This window comes from Gorilla gorilla, chromosome 21 (assembly GCF_029281585.2).
Source record: "Gorilla gorilla gorilla isolate KB3781 chromosome 21, NHGRI_mGorGor1-v2.1_pri, whole genome shotgun sequence".
NCBI classification, from domain to species: Eukaryota; Metazoa; Chordata; class Mammalia; order Primates; family Hominidae; genus Gorilla; species Gorilla gorilla.
In genome coordinates, this window is record NC_073245.2 from 12,703,278 (window position 1) to 12,726,348 (window position 23,071).

Sequence of the window (23,071 nt, forward strand, 5' to 3'; positions counted from 1 at the left end):
TGCCCCAGTCCTGTTGATGTGCAGTGCTGTATTTCATGTGTGCAGCTCCCCTGCACTCTCACGGCACCTGGCCTCCACCCTAGCATGTCTCGCAATGTACCGAACCGTCCTTTCCCTCGACTAGGAGCCCTAGGAGTTTGAGTGCAGGCACGGCTGATCCTGATTCCTTGCACACCTGGCAATGAGTAGGCGCTTACAGAATGCCTGGCAGCAGTGTAATGGTACCTGTAGCAGAAGCTGATCAGAAGAAATGAGTTGCTCTGCCAGGCCCTTGGTTCAGGAAGAGCCCGGGTGGGATCCTCTTTTCACACAATGTGTCCAGAAGCCAACTGATGAGAGTGTGCAAGTGTGCAGAATAGGAACTGAGGGGTGGGCCGAGGCCCGCCCCCGGGGGAGGACCTGGGGCACAGAGACAACACGAAGATGAGCTAAGGTGCCCGGTAGCTTTAATGAGCACCTTTTCCTCACTTTGTCCCTCCCTCTCTACTCTTCCCCTTCTCGTCTTGACAGGTCCAGCCTGCCCTAGGGCTCTTAAACCGCAGGTATCAATCCTTCTGTCCCCTTAGCCGCTCCAGGCGCCTGCGAAGGTCCGGGGGCACCTTGGCCCCAGCTGCCAGCAGCTCGCGCAGCCTCTGTTTGGGAGTCTTGGTGAGCACGAAATTGCAGGGGAAGGGGCCTTCTTCAAAGGTGACCCGACAGTTCCGTGTCACTGAATGGTAGCCCTCGGCACTGGCAGTCACCATGTAGTCCCCTGGGGTCAGCAGACGCCAATAATCCCCGCCCCACGCTGAGGAGAGTGAAGGGCACGATCAGGACCCAATTAATGATCTTCTGCTTCTTCCCGAGCCTCCAGCCCTCCAGCCCCTTCCCTTGCCCTCCCGGTCAAACACACCCGTGGTCACGTCATGGTTAATCCCATCCACGGCAATGACAGCGTCAGCAATCCCAAGCTCCGTGTCCTTGTCCCTCACCACTCCTGCAATGCCCATGCGCACCTGTGTGGGAAGAGGTTATCAGAGCCCTTCCCCTTCGGCAGGATAACATGCTGCTTAGCTAACTTGCTGGCTCTGTTGCCCTGCAAACCTGATCAAAGTGGTAGGTCTACTGTGTTCCTAGGTGACACTACTTCTGGAAAAAAAAATCTTGATTGACAAATCACATCTGGACTAAGAAAACGATAAATACCTGGTAGGAAGGCTTATCTATCCTTGGGCTTTCCCAGGTTATTGGGCTTGTCTTTGGTAGACCCTTTGGAAGCTCTGCTTATGGAGCTATTACAAGGGTTATGAGCTCCATGGAACATGAAGCTTCTATGCCAGGACAGCTCCTGCACCTGCCTCGCGTGAGTCTCTCCTGAGGATAGCTCTGGGGCAGCGCCACGGACCACCACCTAGACTGCAATGGAGGCTCCTCCCACCGGCTCTAACACGATGCCACGCTGCCAGCAAACTGCACTTCCTGTCCTGTGTGCTTCCAAGACAATCTGATACCAAGCATGGCCCATGGCATCTTGTGAGTCTGAATGCTCAGCTGGACCTTAGAAGAACCCCTGGTAGGAGCTGTAGCCTAAATGGACAGCAGGAGTGATTCAGGCAGGCTGGGGGCCGGGACGCAGATCCGACCTGCTCCAGGTAGGTGAGGAGGGCGTCTTTGTTGTTCTCCCACTCCTGGGGCAATTCATTCTCATGAGGGAACTTGTCACAGGACAGCTCCACAGTGACCTCAAAGCAGTTGGTGTGTAGGTAGCTGAAGTCATTCATGCCTAAGGGGACCACAGACACTGGTGCCTAAGCAGGCAGGACGCAGTCCCATCCTCCCGCTACCCTCCCTTCTCTGAGGGACACTTCAGAGTGGGAACAGACGCCAGCACTGTACGCAACCGCAGGCTGTCTTATCAGGGCAGGGGTTACGGGGCCAGGGCTAACTCCACCCTCAGGCACATACTCCCGGGGACTGTGTGCCAGTCAGCCCCGTTGATGATGTTGCCGTGCACGGAGAAGTCCTGGCTGTGGCAGGGTCGGCGGCTGGTGTCCTGCATGGCCAGATTACTGCCAGCATAGACAGTGCTGAGCCAGCGAAACACAGCATCATCTGGTGTGGGCGTGAGCTCGCGGGCAGCCCACGGGGTGCGAGTCATGTCGAATGGGTAGGACACCACGAGCTCACCCCCGTGGAGGTTGGCACTTAGCACAAAGGGGATCCGCTTCATCCACTTGATTACTGCCCGCGTTTCAGGAGCCACCTGGATGGGGCAGGTCAGGAGGGGCAGGAGACAGAGACAAGGCCCGCCCCTCACAGACCTCCACTGCCGCCCTCAAAATACTCACGGTGGCATTGGGCAGGGTGTAGTAAGTGGGCAATGGCAGGTGATGGTTGGGGACGATGTGGGGCACCTTCCCATCGTCCTGTGCTTCCCACAGTGGTGTGTTGAGGTCAGCAAAATTATGGTTAAGATCGATGCTCTGGTTGTTCCAGCGGCCCTCGGCCCAGCCCACCAGCTCTGAACCCTGCCAGGCAAGGGGCTTGTTCAAATCGAGCAGGTCCAGCCACCAGGGCAGAAGGACAGAGTGGCCCTCATGCTGGGTGGCCTACCCGGTGGTAGGCGATCTCATAGCCATCAGGGTTCATGGAGGGCAGCAGGTGAATGCGCATCTCAGAGAGCAGCCGGGTCACCCGTGGGTTCCCTCGCAGGAACTCATGGCACAGGAACTGCATCAGGAGCAGAAGCAACTCCCGCCCCAGGGCCTCGTTCCCATGCATGCCAGCCACATAGCGCACCTCAGGCTCCCCTGGGGACACATGGGGGCTTGCAGCGGGTTCATGCCTGGGGCCCTGCCCTGTGCCTACCTCTCCCTACTCCCCATGCCAGTACCCAGCTCATGCTCCCCAGGCTGGTCCGACATTTCCATCACATACAGCTTCAGGCCCTGGTAGCTCTTCCCAATGCTGTAGATGCGGGTGATGTTGGGGCATTGCTCTTGTACCTGCTTCATCAGCTGGTGGGCAGAGTGTAGCACGGCATGAGGCATGGGAGGGGTACACCCAGGGGCAGATCACATGTGCCATGGAAAGACTTAAAAAGTCAGCGATGGCCCAGAGGGGGCATCCCATCATGGTACAGGAGGGGAGCGGCAGCAGAGCCGGGAGGAAGGGGCAGGACGGGGGGGCGCCATAATAAGGGAAAATGGGATGGAGCTTAGAGGTCCACAGGAGAGAAGGCTGAGACATCAGGAGGCAGCAGGGGCATACAAGCGCAGTCACAGCAGGTTGTGCCCCGGTGGGAAGGTGGGAAGGGGACCTGAGATGGGTGGGCCCTCCTTCCCAGGTCATAGGGGTTATATCTGACCTTCCTCATGGCCTTGTAATTGTGATGCTGAAAGTCTAGAGGGTCAGAGGATCCCGACGCAGGGGCCTCAAGGAATAGGTCATTGGGGTCTGGTGGAGGTTGAGTTTATGGTAAAGGGTGTGTCCACAGTGAAGGATGCACCCTGCATCCAAGCCCTGCCCAACCAACCCTGGCCTGACTGCCCACCTGAGACTGGGCAGGCCAGGATCTCTGCCCGGAGGCAAGGCGCGCCTCCCTGGAGCCAGGTCTGGGGCAGCAGGCGAATGAAGCGGGCCACCTGGGGCTCCGGCAGGAGGTTCAGCACTGGAGTTTCTGGGTCTGAATTGGCAGGAAATACCTGGGGGCAGCAAGTTCTCTGTTGTGGCTGCTCAAACCCCAGAAGCCTGGCCCAGGACCCAGGGAAGGAGCTCAGGCCTCCAAGCTCACTGTCTCCCCACCCTAGTGGGCTCAGCTAGAGACTTGCACTGTGCATCAAACACAGACCCGGCCCACAGCCCCTGCCAATGGGCAGCCCTAGGCAGCCTTGCTCTCTGGATTGGACACAGTTCATTAGACCAGTTTGGCCACATGACTCAGGGGAAGCCAATCCTAGAGCTGGCCAGGACTCCACATTGTAGCCTGCTGTAAAAAGAGGTCCATGAGACATGGAAGTCAGAACCACGAGAAGGCAAGAAGTGATGTGGACCAGAGGCCCGGGGCCAGAAGGGGCATGCCGGGAGGAAGCTGTACCGTGAAGCAGCACCCACCCTGTGGTGGCATTATCTGGGGAGGATGTGGGCATGTCCCAAAGCAGCTGGCTCCCAATGGTGCCTGCCGTGTGCCACCCTCTTGACAACAAGCCCCACCCCCCTGGGAAGCCTAAGCTGGCATCTATTCCTTGTCCTCAGAGGAGCCTCAGCCTAGCCTGGACTGGGTGCCCAACTCCCAGCATGGAGGCCCCAGCCACAGTGGGACCACTCACTGCGTCCATCCCACTGCTGTGGTTCCTACTTCCCCACCAGGTCCGACTGTCATTGCTGAACTGGACCTTGTATGATGTGACCCAGTCATACCTGGCGGGAGAGGTGGAGAGAGATCATCGGTGCCCCCAGGACTCCCACCCCAGTCCTTCTGTGACCTCCTGACCTAGGGTTAGTCTGCCTCACCTCCAGACAGAGTTCCTGCCCTGTGTGATAACACCCGAGAAGCGGGTGGGGTGCCCAGCGTCCACCTGAAACCATGGATCAGTGTCCTGCTCCTCAGCACACCAGCCTCCATCATATAGATCGCCGTCCTCCAGGCCCGACTGCAGACACAGGACATGGTGGTCAGGCCCAGGCGGACAGAGTGGGGCAGGCCAGGACAGAGAGGAGGCAGGAGAGAAGCTCCCAGGGGCTGCCTTCCCTACCCTGAGACCAGGGCTCTGAGCCAGGATTACTGACCTGAATGTTGAGCCGTCCTCGGTGTGGTCCAAGACCAAAGGACTGGCTGCTGGATGCCTCAAGCCGGCTATCTGAAACTCGCAGGGACTCCAGACCCAAAGGAGGACAGCCTGGGGCGGGGATAGAGCAGTGAGACAGGACCAGAGGGAGGGTAGCCAGGGCAGGTGGGAAGCTCAGCCTAAGCTTGCTCCTGTGCTAGGCAAGCAAGGGGCGTGCTGGTGCCCATGAGGCCAAGAGCTGTGCTGGTAAAGTGCCCCAAGGGCTGCAAGTCTGGGCTGGGCCCCTGGAGAGGAAGTACCTGTTTCTTGTTTCTCAGTAGGGTTGAGGGTCCCTGCTGGAGTGGGGGTCACAAGGGGCCTGGCAGTCACCAGGGGGGTGGGGCGAGTTAGCTTCTTCCGCTTCTTCATAATGACCTTTTTCTTCTTGATGACTCGAATCCGGACATGCTGTTCTGAGGTCCCTTGGGGTCCGAGAGGCACAGCATGGGGGAAAGGAAGAATGGTGAAACCCCGCATGGAAAGGTCTGCCAGCCCAAGAAGACATGTGGGCCCACAGCAGGCCACACCACCAGGATCTAACAGCCTTCACAGGACATCAAAGGCCTGCAATCTGACCCCAACCTGCCTCTCCAGCCACTTCCTTGGCTCCTCCTTCTCCTCCCTGATGTGACTACATGCTTGGCCAGCCTCCCCTCTGAACCTCTAATCCAATGGAGAGCTGCACCCAGCCTCTAGAAACTGTTCGGTTGCTCCAAAGAGCTGAGTCTGGCACTTTACCTCCAGGCCTCTGCACTAGCTCCCCTGTAATGCTACCCCTCGCCTCTGATTTTTTCACCTAATTCCCATTCTTCCTTTGCATCTCAGCCCAGATGCCTTTCCAAGGAGGCTTTCTTAGCTCCAGACTCAGCATCATGCCCCAAAACCCCTGTGCCGCTTCCATTGTTGTGTCTGCTCTCTGAGCTCAGATGGCCTGTCCTGGAATCCGTGTCTGCCTGGGTGTCGAGGCTTTCAGGGCTGGGCCTGCCCGCCGGCCCTTCAGCACAAGGCTCTGCACAGGCAGGTGCTGGGGGTACCCATCGAAGCTCCACAGCTGCCTCCAGAACAGGCTGCCCATTTTCGCATCTGGTGCCCCTGTGCCTTTGCCCGCCGCTTCCTTCTTGGCAGCCCTCTCTCTCTCTCTCTCTCCAGACTCTCCTGGCTCGGGGACATCACCCTTCAAGACCCTCTTCCACTTGCCTCCTCTAGAAGCCCCTGAGTGCCATCCGCTTGCGCTCCTCCTCTCCTATTCCACATCTGGAAAGCTGGGAGGTCGGGCTGCCTTCCTCTCCCGCTCTGCCCCATCCTCCCGGCAGCCTCAGCGAGGGGCTCTCCCTTCTTTCCTTTTGTTCTTTCTTTCCAGCCCTCGCCTTCAAACTCTCTCCTACGCAGTCTTGCTCTGCACCTTGAGAGCTTTTGCCCCTCTGTCTCCCCTCCTGCCAGTTCTGGCCTGTTTTGTCTTTGGTGAAAAGGGAAGGTTTGGGGCTTGGAAGAGGCAGCATCCCACTGGCGCCTGTCCTGGGACTGCTGACTAGGTCTGGCAGGGAACTGGGGCTGCCGAGTCAGCAGCCATTGCTCCCAGCAGGGAGTTGAGGGAGTGTGAGTGTGTATATGTGTGTGTGCACTGTGAGTGTGAGTGTGTGTGTGTGCGCGCGCACTGTGTGTGCGCCCATGCGCGTGTGAGTGTGCGTGTGTGTGCGTGAGTGTGAATGCGCGCGCGTGTGAGTGCAAGTGTGCGTGTGTGTGAATGTGTGTGAGTGCGCGCGCGTGTGCGTGTGGGGTGAGTGTGCATGAGTGTGAGTGTGCGTGGGTGTGCGTGTGCCCGCGTGTTAGGGAGGGATCGCCCCACGGGGCAGGAGAGCCGGGCAGTCGGCTTGCGGGGGAGCGGACCGTCGGTCGGGGAACTCACCGTTAGGTGTCTCCGCCGGCGGCTGTGCCGGGCTGCTATGCAGGGCCGGGATCGAGCCTGGGACCTTAGTGGTCCCGGGCTGCGCGAGGCCCAGCCCCGAGTTCCTGGGCGCCCCCAGAGCCGGGCCGACGGCCGGCGCGAAGGCGGCCAGGGCGAGCAGGAGCCCCCACATGGCGGGGATTGAGTGCCAGGGGCGCGCGGGCTGCGGCGGGTGGTGGGTCGGTCTCTTCCTGCCGAGTGCGCCGAGCCCCCCGCCCCTTCCTGCCCCCCGCCCCTCCGCAGCCTCCTGCCCGCCCACAGCCCGCTGCCCGCCTCGGACCTCGGAGAGGAGAAGAGGGCCGGGAGGAGCGAGCGGGGCTGACCTCCAAGGGGCCGCCCCAAGTCTCAGGACCGCCGACTCTGCCCTTCCTCTCCGCCGTCTGGGGCCAACCCGCCTCATTGGCGCGCTGCGCCTTTATAGTCTGCAAAGCCACACTGAAGAGACCAAAGACCACCTGGTGGCCATCAAGTCGACCAACAGGAGGCAAAGCCCCTTATCTGAGGAATTCAGAATGACACTTCCCTATTGTCTAAAGCCACATCTGGTACCAAGCTTCCTTCCCAAGAATTTATAAGTAACTAGAATTTCTGTACATTTCCGGAATGAGTGCACGTTAAGACCCATTGTGCAAACTTTGCTGACATCAAGGCACCAAAATATCGACGAATGTAACCATTTACCATGACCTAAGTGACTAATGTGGTCCAAGTTACCCTGCAGTTCCCCGCAGGGAGCTCAGTCCTCTCTTGCTGAAGCACCTACTGCGCTCTGCTGCCTCGGCCTTTCCATCTAATAAAACTTTCCTTTTCAGACCTATACTGCTGTTGATAAGTTCTTTTACCACCCGGGAGCCAACCACTGCCCGGTTCCGGAGCTCTGACACCTTTCCTGGCATCTTGGTGGCCCATACGGGGACTTCACTGGGATTTCCCTCTTCCTTTTTCTCTCTGCTTCCTTGCACGGTCTGGTTCTTTACTCTTTGGGGAACTGCCGGCCCCGGTGGAGGCAGCTCTTCTGTGGGATCCTGAAGCCCTAGAGAAGGGATACCTGGCTGTCCTTGCCCTTAGGGGTGAGGGACTGGCCAGGGCTCTTTTCTGTTTTCGGACTGCCAGTGAACCAGCTTGAGTTCTCGTTGGCAACTGACAGTTTCTGGCCAAGCGCCATCCCCCAGTATTACCCCAAGGCCAAGACAAAAGAGCTATTGCCTGTCAGAGCGGCAGGGCCCTTTCATTTTAACACTCCATAAGCCTTGTCCTGGAAGCGGTGGATCTCAGTTCTACACAGGGATGCCTCAGGGATCTTGCAGTTCCTTGTCTAAACCCAACTTCGGTTCAATTAATTCAGTTCCATCCAACTCGCCCTTGGATTGCCTCCTTAAAAACGGTCCCATAGGTCTCATTTTGACCCACAAACTCTTAAAAATAAGCACGTAAGGCTGAGCACAGCGGCTCACGCCTGTAACCCCAGCACTTTGGGAGGCCAAGGCAGGCAGATCACCTGAGGTCCGGAGTTAAAGACCCGGAGTCTACTAAAAATGCAAAACTTGGCCGGGCACAGTGACTCACACCTGTAATCCTAGCACTTTGGGAGGCCGAGGCGAGTGGATCACCTGAGGTCAGGAGTTCGAGATCAGCCTGGCCAACATGGCAAAACCCTGTCTCTACTAAAAATACAAAAAAAAAAAAAAATCAGCCGGGGGCTAATTATATGTGGCGGGCACATATAATCCCAGCTACTAGGGAGGCTGAGGCAGGAGAATTACTTGTACCCGGGGGCGGAGGTTGCAGTGGGCCAAGATGGCGCCACTTCACTCCAGTCTGGGTGAAAGGGCAAAACAACATCTCAAAAAAAAAAATAATAATAAGCCCCCCTCCCCCTCCCCCTCTCCCTCTCCCTCTCCCTCTCCCTCTCCCTCTCCCCACAGTCTCCCTCTCCCGCTCTTTCCACGGTCTCCCTCTGATGCCCAGCCGAAGCTGGACGGTACTGCTGCCATCTCAGCTCACTGCAACCTCCCTGCCTGATTCTCCTGCCTCAGCCTGCCGAGTGCCTGCGATTGCAGGCGCGCGCCGCCACGCCTGACTGGTTTTCGTATTTTTTTGGTGGAGACGGGGTTTCGCTGTGTTGGCCGGGCTGGTCTCCAGCTCCTAACCGCGAGTGATCGGCCAGCCTCGGCCTCCCGAGGTACTGGGATTGCAGACGGAGTCTCGTTCACTCAGTGCTCAATGGTGCCCAGGCTGGAGTGCAGTGGCGTGATCTCGGCTCGCTACAACCACCTCCCAGCCGCCTGCCTTGGCCTCCCAAAGTGCCGAGATTGCAGCCTCTGCCCGGTCGCCGCCCCGTCTGGGAAGTGAGGAGCGCCTCTTCCCGGCCGCCATCCCGTCTAGGAAGTGAGGAGCGTCTCTGCCCGGCCGCCCATCATCTGAGATGTGGGGAGCGCCTCTGCCCTGTCGCCCCGTCCGGGATGTGAGGAGCGCCTCTGCCCGGCAGCCGCCCTGTCTGGGAAGTGAGGAGCGCCTCTTCCCTGCCGCCATCCCGTCTAGGAAGTGAGGAACGTCTCTGCCCGGCTGACCCGTCTGAGAAGTGAGGAGCGTCTCCACCCGGCAGCCACCCCATCCGGGAGGGAGGTGGGGGGTCAGCCCCCGCCCGGCCAGCCCCCGCCCGGCCAGCTGCCCCATCCGGGAGTTGGGGGGGCGCCTCTGCCCGGCCGCCCCTTCTGGGAAGTGAGGAACCCCTCTGCCCGGCCACCACCCCGTCTGGGAGGTGTACCCAACAGCTCATTGAGAACGGGCCATGATGACGATGGCGGGTTTGTGGAATAAAAAAGGGGGAAAGGTGGGGAAAAGATAGAGAAATCAGATTGTTGCTGTGTCTGTATAGAAGGAAGTAGACATGGGAGACTTCATTTTGCTCTGTACTAAGAAAAATTCTTCTGCCTTGGGATGCTGTTGATCTATGACCTTACCCCCAACCCTGTGTTCTCTGAAACATGTGCTGTGTCCACTCAGGGTTAAATGGATTAAGGGCGGTGGAAGATGTGCTTTGTTAAACAGATGCTTGAAGGCAGCATGCTCGTTAAGAGTCATCACCACTCCCTAATCTCAAGTACCCAGGGACACAAACACTGCGGAAGGCCGCAGGGACCTCTACCTAGGAAAACCAGAGACCTTTGTTCACATGTTTATCTGCTGACCTTCCCTCCACTGTTGTCCTGTGACACTGCCAAATCCCCCTCTGTGACAAACACCCAAGAATGATCAATAAAAAAAATAAAAATAAAAAATAATAAAAAATAAATTCAAGACAAATAAAAAAAAAAGAAAACAAATACAAAAGTTAGCTGGGCGTGGTGATGCGCGCCTATAATTCCAGCTACTCCGGAGGCCGAAGCAAGAGAATCACTTGAACCTAGGAGGCGGAGGTTGCAGTGAGCCAAGGTGGCGCCACAGCACTCCAGCCTGGGCAACAAAGCAAGACTCTGTCTCAAAAAATACAAATAAAAAATAAATAAGATTTTAAAAAGCATATCCTTTTTTCTAATATTGCTTGGGTTCAATACAAGCTCCCTAATCAATCAATTTGGCCAATTAATGAAACTTGGGATTGCAATGTTATTTTACAACTTAACTGATTTTTTGCCGGAAACTTGGAAAGGATTCAGAAGTCCCATATGTTCAGGTCTTTTTTGCTTTATCCCCAAATCCAAACCCAAAATTACATACAAATTGTCATGTATGCTTCCAAGGAACTTCCTCCCTTCCCGGTTCTGATGTCTTAGATGATCCTTCCTTTTGCCTATTACATCCTCCTCAACCTGCTCACTCTTCACCTACACCCTCTCCATCTGCTCCATTCCCTAGTCAATCTCCCACCCACATACCCAAATACTTTCTCCCCTTCATATACTCTCAGGGGAGTCACATATGCTACTAGTACAGAGTCCTCAGAAAAATCCCCAAAATATTTTGCCTCTCCCTAAGGTGGCTAATGAAGATTTGGGAACAAGCCAAGTTCATGTCCCTTTTCTGATCATGTCTGATCTTTTGCAAATTCAATCCAAGTTGGGTTCATTTAGTCAGGATCCCTCGAAGTTCATTCAAGAATTTCGGACTTTAACTGTCGCCTTTGATTTAACCTGGCAAGATGTATTTGTGGTATTAACTACCTGCTGTTCCCACACACAAAAAATCACACATGTGATCTTTAGCGTGGGCAGATGAAGCTCATGCTCCCAGTCCTAGTAACAGAGCTGGGCAGAAGCTGTCCCCAACATAGAACCTATTGGCAAAACCAGGCCACCAATTCTGGCCCAAACAGAGGTAGGGGCAGACAGGATCATATGGTAACTTCTCTGTTGGAAGGAATGAAAAATATATAATAAAACCTGTTAATTTTTCTAAATTATAAGAAATAATAGCTGGGCGCGGTGGCTCACACCTGTAATCCCAGCACTTTGGGAGGCTGAGGCGAGTGGGTCACCTGAGGTCAGGAGTTTGAGACCAGCCTAGCCAACACGGAGAAACCCCATCTCTACTAAAAATACAAAATGAGCTGGGCATGGTGGTTCATTTCTGTAATCCCAGTTACTCCAGAGGCTGAGGCAGGAGAATCGTTTGAATCTTGGAGGCGGAAGTTGTGGTGAGTTGAGATTGTGCCACTGCACTCCAGCCTGGGCAACAAGAGCGAAATTCCATCTCAAATAAAATAAAATAAAAAGAAATAATAATTTTGTATGTATGAAACTATCTGAAAGCCCTGCCCTTTTCCAAGCTAGACTGGTGGAGGCCATGCATAAATACACAAATTGAGACCCCAGGGGCCAGGTGTGGTGGCTCACACCTGTAATCCTAGTACTTTGGGAGACCAAGGCGAGGCGGGCGGATCACCTGAGGTCAGGAGTTGGACACCAGCCTGGCCAACATGGTGAGACCCTGTCTCTACTAAAAACACAAAAATCTGTGGGCCCGGAGGTGCATGCCTGTAATTCCTGCCTTTTAATGCTTATATCTTCCAGCTTACAATGATTCCACCTACAGATGACTATGCAATCCCAATACCAGCCTGCAACAGCAACTTCTATTTTCATGGGGCCTCTTGATGGAATCTGGTCTTCCCTCCATGAACAAGTTTATCATGACCCTTCATTCCCTTCATGACAGAAAGCAAGAAAGGAATCCTTTCAATGCCCCTTTTCAGCAGGAAGTAGCCAGACAGACTGGACACCCCTCTTCACTGTGCCATTTTCCCTTTCTTGGGATCCTAACAGACAAGTAGACATGAGCATGGAGAAATACAAAGGGTCAAAGATTTGCCCAAAATATTTATCAGGGGGAAAATGAGGAGAGCAAGGATCACCTGGTGGCCATCAAGCAGACCATCAGGAGGCAAAGCCCCTTATCTGAGGAACTCAGAATGGTACTTTCCTATTATCTAAAGCCACATCTGGTACCAGGCTTCTTTCCCTAGAATTTCTATACATCTCCGGAATGCACGCATGTTGGAACCCATTGTGCAACCTTTGCTGTCATCAAGGTACCAAAATGTCTACAAATGTAATCATTTACTATGACCTACATAACTAATGTGGTCAAAATTACCCTTCAGTTCCCTGCAAGTGAGCTCAGGCCTCTCTTGCTGAAGCGCCCCTCTGTGCTCTGCTGTGGAGTTCTTTGCATCTAATAAAACTTTTCAAACCTATACTGTTGTTGATAAATTCTTTTACCACCCGGGAGCCAACCATTCGTGGCTGCGGCTCCCGGGGCTCTAACACCCAGCCTGGCACACAACATTTCACTTAGCCCCTCGAGGCCCTTAGCCCGCAGCAGACATCTACTTTGTACCATGCACTATGCCAGGAGTTTTACACGTGGCCGCTCAATCAAACTTCATTTTACAAACTGATAAACTGAGGCTCAGAGCGGCTAATGACTTGGGCGAGGCAGCAAAGCTGAGAACTTTGGGAAGGAAACTACAACCGGAGAGGAAAAGCTATCCAGAGCCAGAGGCCCCCTGGCAGGGCGGGTGGGACAGAAGGGGGAAAAGAGTGAAGGGAAAATGAGGCGGCGGGGGGCTAGGGGGCGACCCGGAGCCTGGGGAGAGGGCTGGTCCCGGAATCCTCCAGAAAGACAACCCAAGGGGCCCAAGAAGAGGCGGCACGGCGGCGCTTCCCACCACCACCATCACCAACCCCGGCCCCGCCCCTCCTCTCCTTTCCCTTCCCTCCCCTACTCCTTCGCTCACTCACCCGGCTGCCACGTCCCGTCCCGGGGTTACATAACCCGGAGAGAGAAGCCTGAGCGATAGCCCGCGGGCTGGGGCTGGGGTGGAGGAGCCAAGGCTTGATGCACGCCCTGACCTCCCCTCCAGCTCCTCGCCCCCAACCCGTATTCTCCTCGGGGAGCCGGCAGCCCTGGGTCTGCCCAGATCCGGAGATGCCCTTCCCGCCCTCCCTCCAAGACCCCCTTTGGATCCTGCATTCCTGGTCATCTCTCCAGAAGGAAGGAAACGCGTCCAGCGGTGTGCCTTTGGCCAGCGCTTGGCCTTTGCAAAGGGCTCTCCAGGGAGATGCTCCCATCCCCACGAGAAGCGATGCCCAGAAGTGGCCCGCAATCCTCTGGCGTAAGCGGGGCCCTGCGCAAATGTTTTTTGCAGGGGCACTATCTGTATAAATGATTTGAATCACCCAAAAGCAGCTTGTCGGCACCATTCTGGCAGCCCACGCTCACGCGAACCCCGTAAAGAAATAGCGCGCCGCAGTCTGGGACTGGGGCCCACCACCGGCAGGGACTACCTCATAGGCACTGGTCCTGGAGCTCCTCGAGGCATCTGGTCTGCCCCACGCGCGCAGGGTAAAGAGCTAGAGGACCCCCGAAAGGGAGTGATCCCACAGGGCCCACGTGCAACTGGGTCCCGCCTCGCAGCGCCCTGCCTCGACGGCGCTGCCGGGTCCCAGGCACTGGATGGGAGGACAGAGAGACATTCAAGGGAAGCGCTGCACAGCCGGGACTCCCTGGACGCCAGGCAGGGGCAGATGGGCAGCGCCGATGCTTCCCGAAGGTGGGAGGCCGCAGTCTGAACAGGTCCCGAGGGCTGCTAAGCTTCCCACCAAAGCCCAATCTGGCCACCTCCAGGTCTCTGGTCCCCACACCCATCCAGGTTTCTCGGGGGTTGGGAAGAAAGGAGGGGGCACAAGAAACAGGACATCTCAGCCTCCTGAAGCCCACACCCCCTCCAAACCGTTCCCCACACAGTAGGCAAACTGTGTCAAGTTCCTCCAGGCTTAAGGCCCCAGTGGGTTCACCTGCAAGGTCTTCATGACCAAGTTCTTCCTGCCCACGCCTTTCCCATTCCATCTGCCTCCCTATCCCCTGGCTCCCATCCCCCCAGTCACTCCGGCATTCTAGCTGCTCCTCCCACGCAACAGCCCAACTAGCCTCCTGGCCTTTTAATTTGTGCATGGAATTTGCCTTCTCAGTCAGATTTCCTTTCAATATCACCTGCTCCCAAAGGCTTTCCCTGACTACCCTGACTACCCTGACTAAAGCAAACTTTTTCACTTTACACACTCTATCCTCCCACCCGTTTAAATTATTGTCTTCAAGGCACTCAACACTGAGATGATCTTGCTTTACTTACGTGTTGGCTGTTCAGGTTCCCCCACCCCCAGCAGGAGGTAAGTACCCTGCCAGAAGAACTTTGTACCCAAATGTCCACAGCTGCACCTCAGAGCCTAGAACAGCACCTGGTCCCTCGTCAGCTCTCATAAAGTGTGTGTATAATATATTCAAGGTTAGAGGGGACAAAGCAGGGCTGAAAGGACCTTCCCAACAGTGCCAGGATTTGCAGGAGAGGACATGGCAGGCCATGAACTGAAAGACCAGTTCCCAAAGTGACTAGGGTGGAGCAGCTGGCACACTCCCACCAATCTTTTAGGGGCCAGGGCTGCAGGATGCTCCACCTCTTTTTTCTTTAATTCTTTTTTTTTTTTTTTTTTTTGAGACGAGTCTCGCTCTGTCACCCAGGCTGGAATGCGGTGGCGGGATCTCAGCTCACTGCAAGCTCCACCTCCTGGGTTCACGCCATTCTCCCGCCTCAGCCTCCCGAGTAGCTGGGACTACAGGCGCCGCCACCACGCCCGGCTAATTTTTTGTATTTTTAGTAGAGACGGGTTTCACCGTGTTAGTCAGGATGGTCTCGATCTCCTGACCTCGTGATCTGCCCGCCTCGGCCTCCCAAAGTGCTGGGATTACAGGCGTGAGCCACCGTGTCCGGCCAGCTTCCATTTATAAGTGAGAATATATGGTATTTGGCTTTCCATTCCTTAGTTACTTCACTTAGAATAATGACCTCCAGTTCCATCCAAAAGACATTATTTCACTCTTTTTTATGGCTGAGTAGTATTCCATGGTGTGTGTGTGTGTGTGCGCGCGCACACATAGCACATTCCCTCTATTCACTCATCAGTTGATGGGCGCTTAGATTGGTTCCATATCTTTGCAATTGTGAACTGTGCTGCAATAAACTATGTATGCAGGTGTCTTTTTGATATAATAACTTATTTTCCTTTGGGTAGATATCCAGTAGTGAGGTTGCTGAATTGAATGTAGATCTATGTTTAGTTATCTGATAAATCTTCATACAGTTTCCCATAGAGGTCCAGTCTACAATATAGTTTTAAAGGTAAATCACATTTAGGCTTGTAATGGAAGACTCGGCTCTATGCCTTTCCCAAGCCAAGAACTTTTAGTTCTTTTTGTTATTTCTCCTGTCTTTATCTCTATGCTTACATTTCTTGCTATTTCCTTTTTTTCTTTTTTCTTTTCTTTTCTTCTTCTTCTTCTTTTTTTTAAAAGACAATTTCTTGCTCTGCTGTCCAGGCTGGAGTGCAGTGAGCTGAGGCTCACTGCAACCTCTGCCTCCCAGGCTCAAGTGATCCTTGTGCCTCAGCCACTCAAGTAGCTGGGATTACAGGTGCCTGCCACCATGCTCAGTTAATTTTTGTATTTTTTAGTAGAGATGGGGTTTTACCATGTTGGCCAGGCTGGTCTTGAACTCCTGGCCTCAAGTGATCTGCCCGCCTCAGCCTCCCAAAGTTCTGGGATTACAGGTGTGAGTCACTGTGCATTTCTTGATTTTTCTATATGTAGTTGTTATCTGTGGATTTCTGCTATGAAATTAAGGTGTTAGTTTTTCTACCATCCTCCCCTCAATACACACATCCAGATACACAAACATACACTCCCTCCTTCCATTTTCAGTAAAGCTCAATTGCTATTTGGAATCAATATTCAGTGCTTTTGTTATGACTATGTAAATATTATGTTTAACTTTTTGTGCTACCTGGAGTTAGTAATTACTTTGTTTTTATCATTTGCTTAGTTTTCTAGGCATCACTCATTAATTCAATTGCAAAGCTTCCAGTATAACTGAACATTTACTCAATATAGTCAAACATAGCTAATAATCAGTTGATTTCATTTTCCTCTGGAGACATCGCTCCTAGAGCACATCTTCTGGTTTCAGGCTGGGTTGTTTACTTTCTTTACCCGGGGGTATAGTTGACATCCCAGGTCTTTCTCATCGTCCCTTTTCTGTGCTTAATCTCATTTATTGAATGCCATATTGCTCTCTTTCTTAGTTTAATTCTTTGTTTTGCTGAAGCACATCCTCCAGTAGCTTTCTAAGAAAGGGTATATGCAAGGTCAAATTTCTGAGACCTTGTATGATTGAAATGTCATTATTCTACCCTCCCAATTAATAATCATTCAGACCTATACATTTCTATATTAGAAATCATTTTGAGGGCATTTATTGTCTTCTAGCTACCAGTATTGGTGTTTAGAAGTGTGATACCATTCTTGCTTCAGATCCGATGTATGTGATGTTTTTATTTGGTGGAAGCTCTTAGGATTGTCTTTTTATCCCTGCTAATGTGAATTTCATTATATGCCTTGATGTTAGCTAGCCCTGTTTCATGTATTGGGCTGTGAATTGGTGGAAAGTTATGGTCTACAGAATCATGTCCTTCAATTCTGAAGAGTCTCTTGATTTTTAAAAATCTTCCCCTTCTGGTCGGGCAGGGTGGCTCGCACCTGTAATCCCAGCACTTTGGGAGGCTGAGGCGGTCACATCACCTGAGGTCAGGAGTTTGAGACCAGCCTGGCCGACATGGTGAAACCCTGTCTCTACTAAAAATACAAAAATTAGCCGGGTGTGGTGGTGGGCGCCTGTAATCTCAGTTACTTGGGAGGCTGAAGCAGGAGAATCACTTAAACCCGGGAGGCGGAGTTTGCAGCGAGCCAAGATGGCACCATTGCACTCCAGCCTGGGCAACAAGAGCAAAACTCTGTCTCAAAAAAAAAAAAAAAAAAACAGAAAGAAAAGTTTTCCTCCTCAGAGCACTCCCTCAATAAACCATGTGTACAAGTATCCCCATCTCAGGCTCTACTTTTAGAAATTATGACCCATTGATATAGTCTGAATATTTGTCCAAATCTCAAGTTGAAATCTCAAATCCCAATGTTGGAGGTAGGGCCTGATGGGAGGTGTTTGGGTCATGGGGGTGGATACTTCATGGCTTGGTGCTGTCCTTGAAATAGTGAGTGAGTTCTCTCAAGATCTGGTTGTTTAAGTGTGTGGCAACTCCCCTAACCACCACTCTCTCCCTTGCTCCTCACACTTTGCCTTCTGCCATGATTGGAAGTTTCCTGAGGCCTCCCCAAAAGCAGATGCTGGTACCCTACTTCCTGCACAGCCTGCAAAACTGCAAGCCAATTAAGCCTCTTTTCTTATAAATTACCCAGTCTCAGGTATTTCTTCATAGCAACGCAAGAATGGCCTAATACACTCACCATCTGGTGCAGTGCCTGGCACATAGGAAGCACTTAAATAAATGATTGTTGAATACAAAATAAACTCTGAGAAAATCACAGACAGAACTCTCCTATACATGCATACAGAGCACCTGGTGCATAGTAAATCTTTAAGGAGCTTTAGACTCTCAGATCCCCCAATGCCCTGCAATATGGAGTAGCCTGATCTTGGTGGACTCATCAGGACATGCTCCCCAGGTCTGTATATCCAGGAATGCAATTGTGTGGATGCATCCAGGATTGATCAGGCTCAGGGAATTGCCAATCTTAAACCTTAATGTTCCTTTACAAACACAATTGGAACTTAATGCCAAAAAAAAAAAAATTCTGGGATCTTCTGTTATACCCTATCCCATTACGGACAAATCTACTCCTAAAACCCAGCTGCTGGATAAACAAGAACAGCCAGACCAAGGGCGATCAGTGCATGGTCATTAGGGCTGGTGACCCTCGTCTCTGGGCAAGGCCTGCTGGAGGTGGATATGCAGCCTGATTCTTGTTCTGTCTCCTCCTCTCCTAGGGGCTGTATGGCCACTGTCTCCCCTTTTGCCACCCCTACCAGTTTTCCTTCAAAGTATGATATGTGGGCAAAGATTAAGTTCTCTTAATTATGACACATTTCTGCTCTTGCCTCTCAAGTCACTAAACTGAGATGTGCTGGACCCCTATGGCCACCACCCATTTACAGATGACCAGTGTAATCTGATATACTGATAATCCAAGTGACTAACCCCTTCATTATATGTTCATTTTCCTTAACTCCATTCTCAGACTGTAACCTTAACCTCTAATATGGGGGTTACTAGGTCATAGTCCTCTTAAGTTCATGTCCTCTACCTCATTACTGGAACCCCAGTATGCATAACACCCCCTATAAACTGTAGTGCTTAGAATACCTGAACAGCCCCCTCCTCTCTCACCCCCATTTAGCAGGTTATGCGGAAGCCCAGCCCCAGAAGCCTCAGGCAGTCCCCTGGCAGAGCCCATCTCTGCAATCTGGAACTTCAGGCCTGAAAAATCCCCTAGAAGGACCCACAGGGAAGACAGCTGGGGACAGAGATATTGAATGACTTCGCCCTGGACCTGCAGCTCTGCAAACTCACAGGAAGAAGAAAGCAGACCTCGCTCCCTTGGACAGATGCCCAAGTAGTAATGGGGTTAGAATGCCTTCCTGACAACTCAGATCCCCAAGGGAGGGCCCTAGGGCAGAGAATCAGCAAAGGCAAGAGAATGAGTCTTAGTTCTCAGAAATCCCTGACTTCCCAGCTAAGCCCCACCTAGGCCACCAGCTGCTTATGAGGTCAGAGCAGCAGCAGCAGCAGCCCCCTCCCTACCCCACGGCCCCACCTGGTAACAGGTCACAATGCCCCACGTGCCCACTCCCAGAATGCTGACCAAAGTGGGAGGAGGTGAGGAGGGTTTGCTGGGTGGGTATGGGGGAGGGGGAGACTCTGCAGGAGCCTAATTCCCCACTCTGAGCTCACTCTTCTGTCTGCCCGGGCCCTACCCCTTCTCCTACTCTCACCCTTATAATCCTTTTCAGCACTAGGTCTTCCTGTCACCTCCACCTCCCTCCATGACCCTGCTCTGCTTACCCAGACCCGAAGCACGTGAGGATCCGATCCCAGTTCCTCCAAGGGGCCTGGGTGCTGGGGAGGGGTCAGGTAGTCCAGTGCGTCCACATGTGTCTGCCTGGGGCCCTAGCTGGGCCCAGCTCCTGGACAGTGTCCTATGGCTAGGGGCACTAGGACTGACAATCCAGGCAGTCTTTTCCATGACTGGCCCAGCCCTGCTGCTGCTTCTGGTCAGCTTCCTCACCTTTGACCTGCTCCATAGGTAAGTGGGCAGCAGCCTGGCAGGTGGGCATTGTAGGCGGGCAGGCCAGTGGACAACTTCCCTAAGCCCAGTCGCCACCCTCCCTCTCCACAGGCCCGCAGGTCGCACTCTGCCACAGCGCAAACTTCTCACCAGGGGCCAGAGTCAGGGGGCCGGTGAAGGTCCTGGACAGCAGGAGGCTCTACTCCTGCAAATGGGTACAGTCTCAGGACAACTTAGCCTCCAGGACGCGCTGCTGCTGCTGCTGCTCATGGGGCTGGGCCCGCTCCTGAGAGCCTGTGGCATGCCCTTGACCCTGCTTGGCCTGGCTTTCTGCCTCCATCCTTGGGCCTGAGAGCCCCTCCCCACAACTCAGTGTCCTTCAAATATACAATGACCACCCTTCTTCATCAGGCCCCCTTTTCTCCTTCCTGGCTGGGCAGGTGGGATGATACCCCTTTCTTCCCAGCCTGAACCTCACAGGACCTCCAGTCCCATAATATAGGTATCAGATACCTGGATCTGAGTCTTGGGGCAGCAAGAGAAGGTAGGATACTAGCCAGGGAGCCCAAGGAAGAATGTGGCAGCCATCTCAGAGCCTATGGGTTGGGGGCAGCCACTCTGGCCTCCTCTGTGGCTCTAGAGAATGAAGGTCCAGACAGAAAGACTTGCGAGAGAGCAGTTTGGAAAGGGGTGGATATCAGCCAGCAGGGAAAGCAGGGAAGGGACAGGGATCCAGGGAGGGCTTCCCATGAGAAAGCATGAGAAACTACATCTGCGGGGCTCCAAGGCTCCCCTGCCAGCCTGGAGGGTCTGTGCAGAGGGACTTGGGTGGGCCTTACACCCTACAGTGACTCCTCTCTTGGCTGGACCCCACCCCAGCCCGGGTCACAAAGGGGCTCCTCTGGGGAGGGTGGGGGTAGATGAGAGTGGGGACTTGGATCTGCCTGCCAGGCCGTCCTGGGCGCTGCAGGAAGAAACATGACTTAGGTAACTGCCCAGAGGTAAGTCCCAGTCCCTAATTCTGTAGCCCCACCCCACCCACACTGGTGCCCTCCTGACCCCTGCACCCCCTCTCTGCCCCCCCCTCCCCAAGGTCCCAGGCATCTTCAAGGCCCTGGCCCTCTCCCCAGGTGCACCAGACGTGATGCAGCAGCCGCGAGTGGAGACAGATACCATCGGGGCTGGCGAGGGGCCACAGCAGGCAGTGCCCTGGTCAGCCTGGGTCACGAGGCATGGCTGGGTGCGCTGGTGGGTGAGCCACATGCCCCCGAGCTGGATCCAGTGGTGGAGCACCTCGAACTGGCGGCAACCGCTGCAGCGCCTGCTGTGGGGTCTGGAGGGGATACTCTACCTGCTGCTGGCACTAATGTTGTGCCATGCACTCTTCACCACTGGCTCCTACCTGCTGAGCTCCTTGTGGCCTGTCGTGGCCGCGGTGTGGCGCCACCTGCTACCGGCTCTCCTGCTGCTGGTGCTCAGTGCTCTGCCTGCCCTCCTCTTCACGGCCTCCTTCCTGCTGCTCTTCTCCACACTGCTGAGCCTCGTGGGCCTCCTCACCTCCATGACTCACCCAGGCTACACTCAGGATTTGGATCAATAGAAGGGCAACCCCATCCCACTGCCTGTGTCTGTTGAGCCCTGGCCTAGGGCCTGAGACCCCACGGGGAGAGGGAGGGCAATGGGATCAGGGCTCCCTGCCTTGGCAGGGCCCAGACCCCCAGTCCCTAACAGGTAGACTGGCCTGACCCCGGACTCCTTCCTCAAGTTAATGCTGCAGGTTCCTGGTGTGAGGGGCTGGGGGCTTTGAGAAGAGGGGGCAAGACAGATGGCTTAGCCATTGGTGAAAATTGCTTAGCCAGGGGCAGAGCTTGACCAAGCCACTGATAGCGCCCATATGGATGTGATGATACCCGTGGGGCCCCCTTGGCAACTGACAGCATCTTTTTCTCATAGCCACTCAGCTGTCTCGGCTTCAGACTCACTGAGAACTTCTACCTGGGTACCACTGGCCTTGCCATTCCTCCCACCAATCCCCTCTTTCCACTTCCAGGAGAACCACAGACTCTAGAGAGGGTCCCAGTGACAAAAATCTATCAGGGAGAAGGCTGGCCAGAAGCCCCAGGAGACCTCAACTCACTCGCTCTCCAAACCTCGTAGCCCACGCATCCTCCTCCCTAGACTTCCTACTTCCTGCCTCAGTCCGCATCCCCAAGTCTGAGAAATGGGCCAACTGGGGTCAGACAGCACCTACTCACTCTCTAAGAATCCCAAGGTCTGTTATGGAAAAATGATCAAGAAGTCCCATTTCACCCACTTACACAATATGTGGCCTTGGCCAATTAATTCATTTGAGCCTCAATGTTACGTGGGCCACTTCTGTCATGGGGTTGTTGTGAGTCAAAGACAATATCTATTTGTGAAGCATTTTGTAGAAGCCAAAAACCTGTAAGATGTTGTTTTGAGCTCTAAGAACATTCTGTAGGCGCATAAGATCTTTTGACCCCAAAGACTGTTGAAGGAACAGGAAGCTTCTCTGGGCTTTCAGATCAACTCTCTGTCCTGGATAGAATTTTGGCCCTAAAATGGTAAACAAGAGGTTGGTTAAGTGTGTACAAGATGTAAAAGGTCACGTGCTGTGAAATCTCAAAATGTGCAGATGTTGAACTATTTTGATTATGAAATGCTTGGGCCTGGGGCTAGGTGCCAGGAGATGCTTGCACAGCTGTGTGAGTGGGGAAAGCACAGCCCCAGGGTTTCCAAAACTGACCCAGCAAGCCGCTCAGGCACCAGAAGGGCTTTGGAAAGGGCAATCCTTTGATGCCCTGAATGCTGGCCGTTCGTTCACTTGCTGGCCCCTCCAACAAAACATTGAGTGATCGGTAATTACCAAGTAAGGTACGTGATAGACAACTTTATCCACACTTGACCCCCACCCAATCCCTGGCCATCCCCAACTCCTGCCCAGTTCTGATCCCTGCTTTATATATAACCCTAAAATCCTTGCTCTTGAAGCCCCAGGCCCAAGGTCCCCCTCTTTTGCCCCATAAATACTCAGGGCCTTGGGGCTAGCCCCTAGAACCCTGGCTCATTTTTGCCTTAGAATTTTGCAACCCTCCATGCCACGGATTAGATGCCTTCAGCATCAGTGCCAAAACCCAAGGTCCAGTCCTTCCTTTCTGTTTCTTTGTATTTCTCCCTGCATTATGGCATGGTAGTGAGAGCGAGGTAGGGCATGGGGCTGACGTGGTCTCATGGTTAGATGGGTTTTGGTGCATGAGCTGAGGCTGGGCTTGAATCCCAGCACTCTCACTTACTAGCTCCATGCCCTTAGTGGAAATTGCTAAACCTTCCTCAACTTCACTTTCCTCATGGGTAAAACTAAGGCAAGAACCTCTGTCTTAGGGCTCTGGCATGTGAGTGAAGGACCTGGGACCACTCCTAGCACCACAAATTATAGCTATGCTGTGACCATCCCATTTTAGAGATGAGAAGTCAGGCCCAGGATAGCCATTTGCCAGTGGCAAGGCCAGGCCATCTGAGTCCTACCAGGCTACTCAAGGGAAGGTGAAGGGGGCAAAGGAAACACAAACAACCTAACTAACTGAAGACCCCAAGGCTTCTCAAGAGCTCCTAT

The 23,071-nt window shown here is 53.8% G+C and overlaps 3 protein-coding genes across 6 annotated transcripts; 2 read left to right on the forward strand and 1 right to left on the reverse strand.

Moving 5' to 3' along the window:
• Positions 1-429: 429 nt before the first annotated feature.
• CPXM1 (carboxypeptidase X, M14 family member 1) lies at positions 430-7,016 on the reverse strand. Its single transcript, XM_004061710.4, has 14 exons — positions 6,712-7,016; positions 5,066-5,227; positions 4,768-4,877; positions 4,492-4,631; positions 4,308-4,398; positions 3,533-3,683; positions 3,347-3,435; positions 2,873-2,996; positions 2,593-2,789; positions 2,328-2,507; positions 1,945-2,242; positions 1,623-1,762; positions 893-995; positions 430-787 (listed from the first exon to the last, which is right to left on the reverse strand). The coding sequence occupies exons 1-14, from the start codon at positions 6,881-6,883 to the stop codon at positions 546-548; spliced, it is 2,199 nt and encodes a 732-aa protein (XP_004061758.1). The 5' UTR covers positions 6,884-7,016; the 3' UTR covers positions 430-545.
• Positions 7,017-19,021: 12,005 nt separating this feature from the next.
• Positions 19,022-19,844, forward strand: C21H20orf141 (chromosome 21 C20orf141 homolog). The gene is made up of 2 exons (XM_004061712.4): positions 19,022-19,455; positions 19,549-19,844. Exons 1-2 carry the CDS (start codon positions 19,196-19,198, stop codon positions 19,787-19,789), a joined length of 501 nt encoding a protein of 166 aa, XP_004061760.4. The 5' UTR covers positions 19,022-19,195; the 3' UTR covers positions 19,790-19,844.
• On the forward strand, positions 19,332-21,050 carry TMEM239 (transmembrane protein 239). 4 transcript variants are annotated; one of them, XM_055372442.2, is made up of 2 exons: positions 19,332-19,455; positions 20,568-21,050. In XM_055372442.2, the coding sequence occupies exon 2, from the start codon at positions 20,582-20,584 to the stop codon at positions 21,035-21,037; it is 456 nt and encodes a 151-aa protein (XP_055228417.1). In that variant the 5' UTR covers positions 19,332-19,455; positions 20,568-20,581; the 3' UTR covers positions 21,038-21,050. The 4 variants fall into 4 exon arrangements, with proteins under 4 accessions (XP_055228417.1, XP_004061761.3, XP_004061762.4 ...); XM_004061713.5 differs by lacking the exon at positions 19,332-19,455 and adding an exon at positions 20,318-20,438; XM_004061714.5 differs by lacking the exon at positions 19,332-19,455 and adding an exon at positions 20,324-20,438 and having other exon boundaries at positions 20,531-21,050.
• The last annotated feature ends 2,021 nt before the right edge of the window (positions 21,051-23,071 follow it).

What these genes read in the sequence shown, in the direction of transcription:
- TMEM239 (XM_004061714.5), top strand. Translation starts at nt 20,358, where the DNA reads ATGAGAGTGGGGACTTGGATCTGCCTGCCAGGCCGTCCTGGGCGCTGC. An exon ending in ACTTAGGTAACTGCCCAGAG is followed by an intron (nt 20,439 to 20,530) that starts GTAAGTCCCAGT and finishes CCCCTCCCCAAG; the next exon opens with GTCCCAGGCATCTTCAAGGC.
- C21H20orf141 (XM_004061712.4), top strand. Translation starts at nt 19,196, where the DNA reads ATGACCCTGCTCTGCTTACCCAGACCCGAAGCACGTGAGGATCCGATC. An exon ending in ACCTTTGACCTGCTCCATAG is followed by an intron (nt 19,456 to 19,548) that starts GTAAGTGGGCAG and finishes CCCTCTCCACAG; the next exon opens with GCCCGCAGGTCGCACTCTGC.
- CPXM1 (XM_004061710.4), bottom strand. Translation starts at nt 6,883, where the DNA reads ATGTGGGGGCTCCTGCTCGCCCTGGCCGCCTTCGCGCCGGCCGTCGGC. An exon ending in GAGGACGGCTCAACATTCAG is followed by an intron (nt 4,632 to 4,767) that starts GTCAGTAATCCT and finishes CTGTGTCTGCAG; the next exon opens with TCGGGCCTGGAGGACGGCGA. An exon ending in ACAGCAGTGGGATGGACGCA is followed by an intron (nt 3,684 to 4,307) that starts GTGAGTGGTCCC and finishes TGCTGCCCCCAG; the next exon opens with GTATTTCCTGCCAATTCAGA.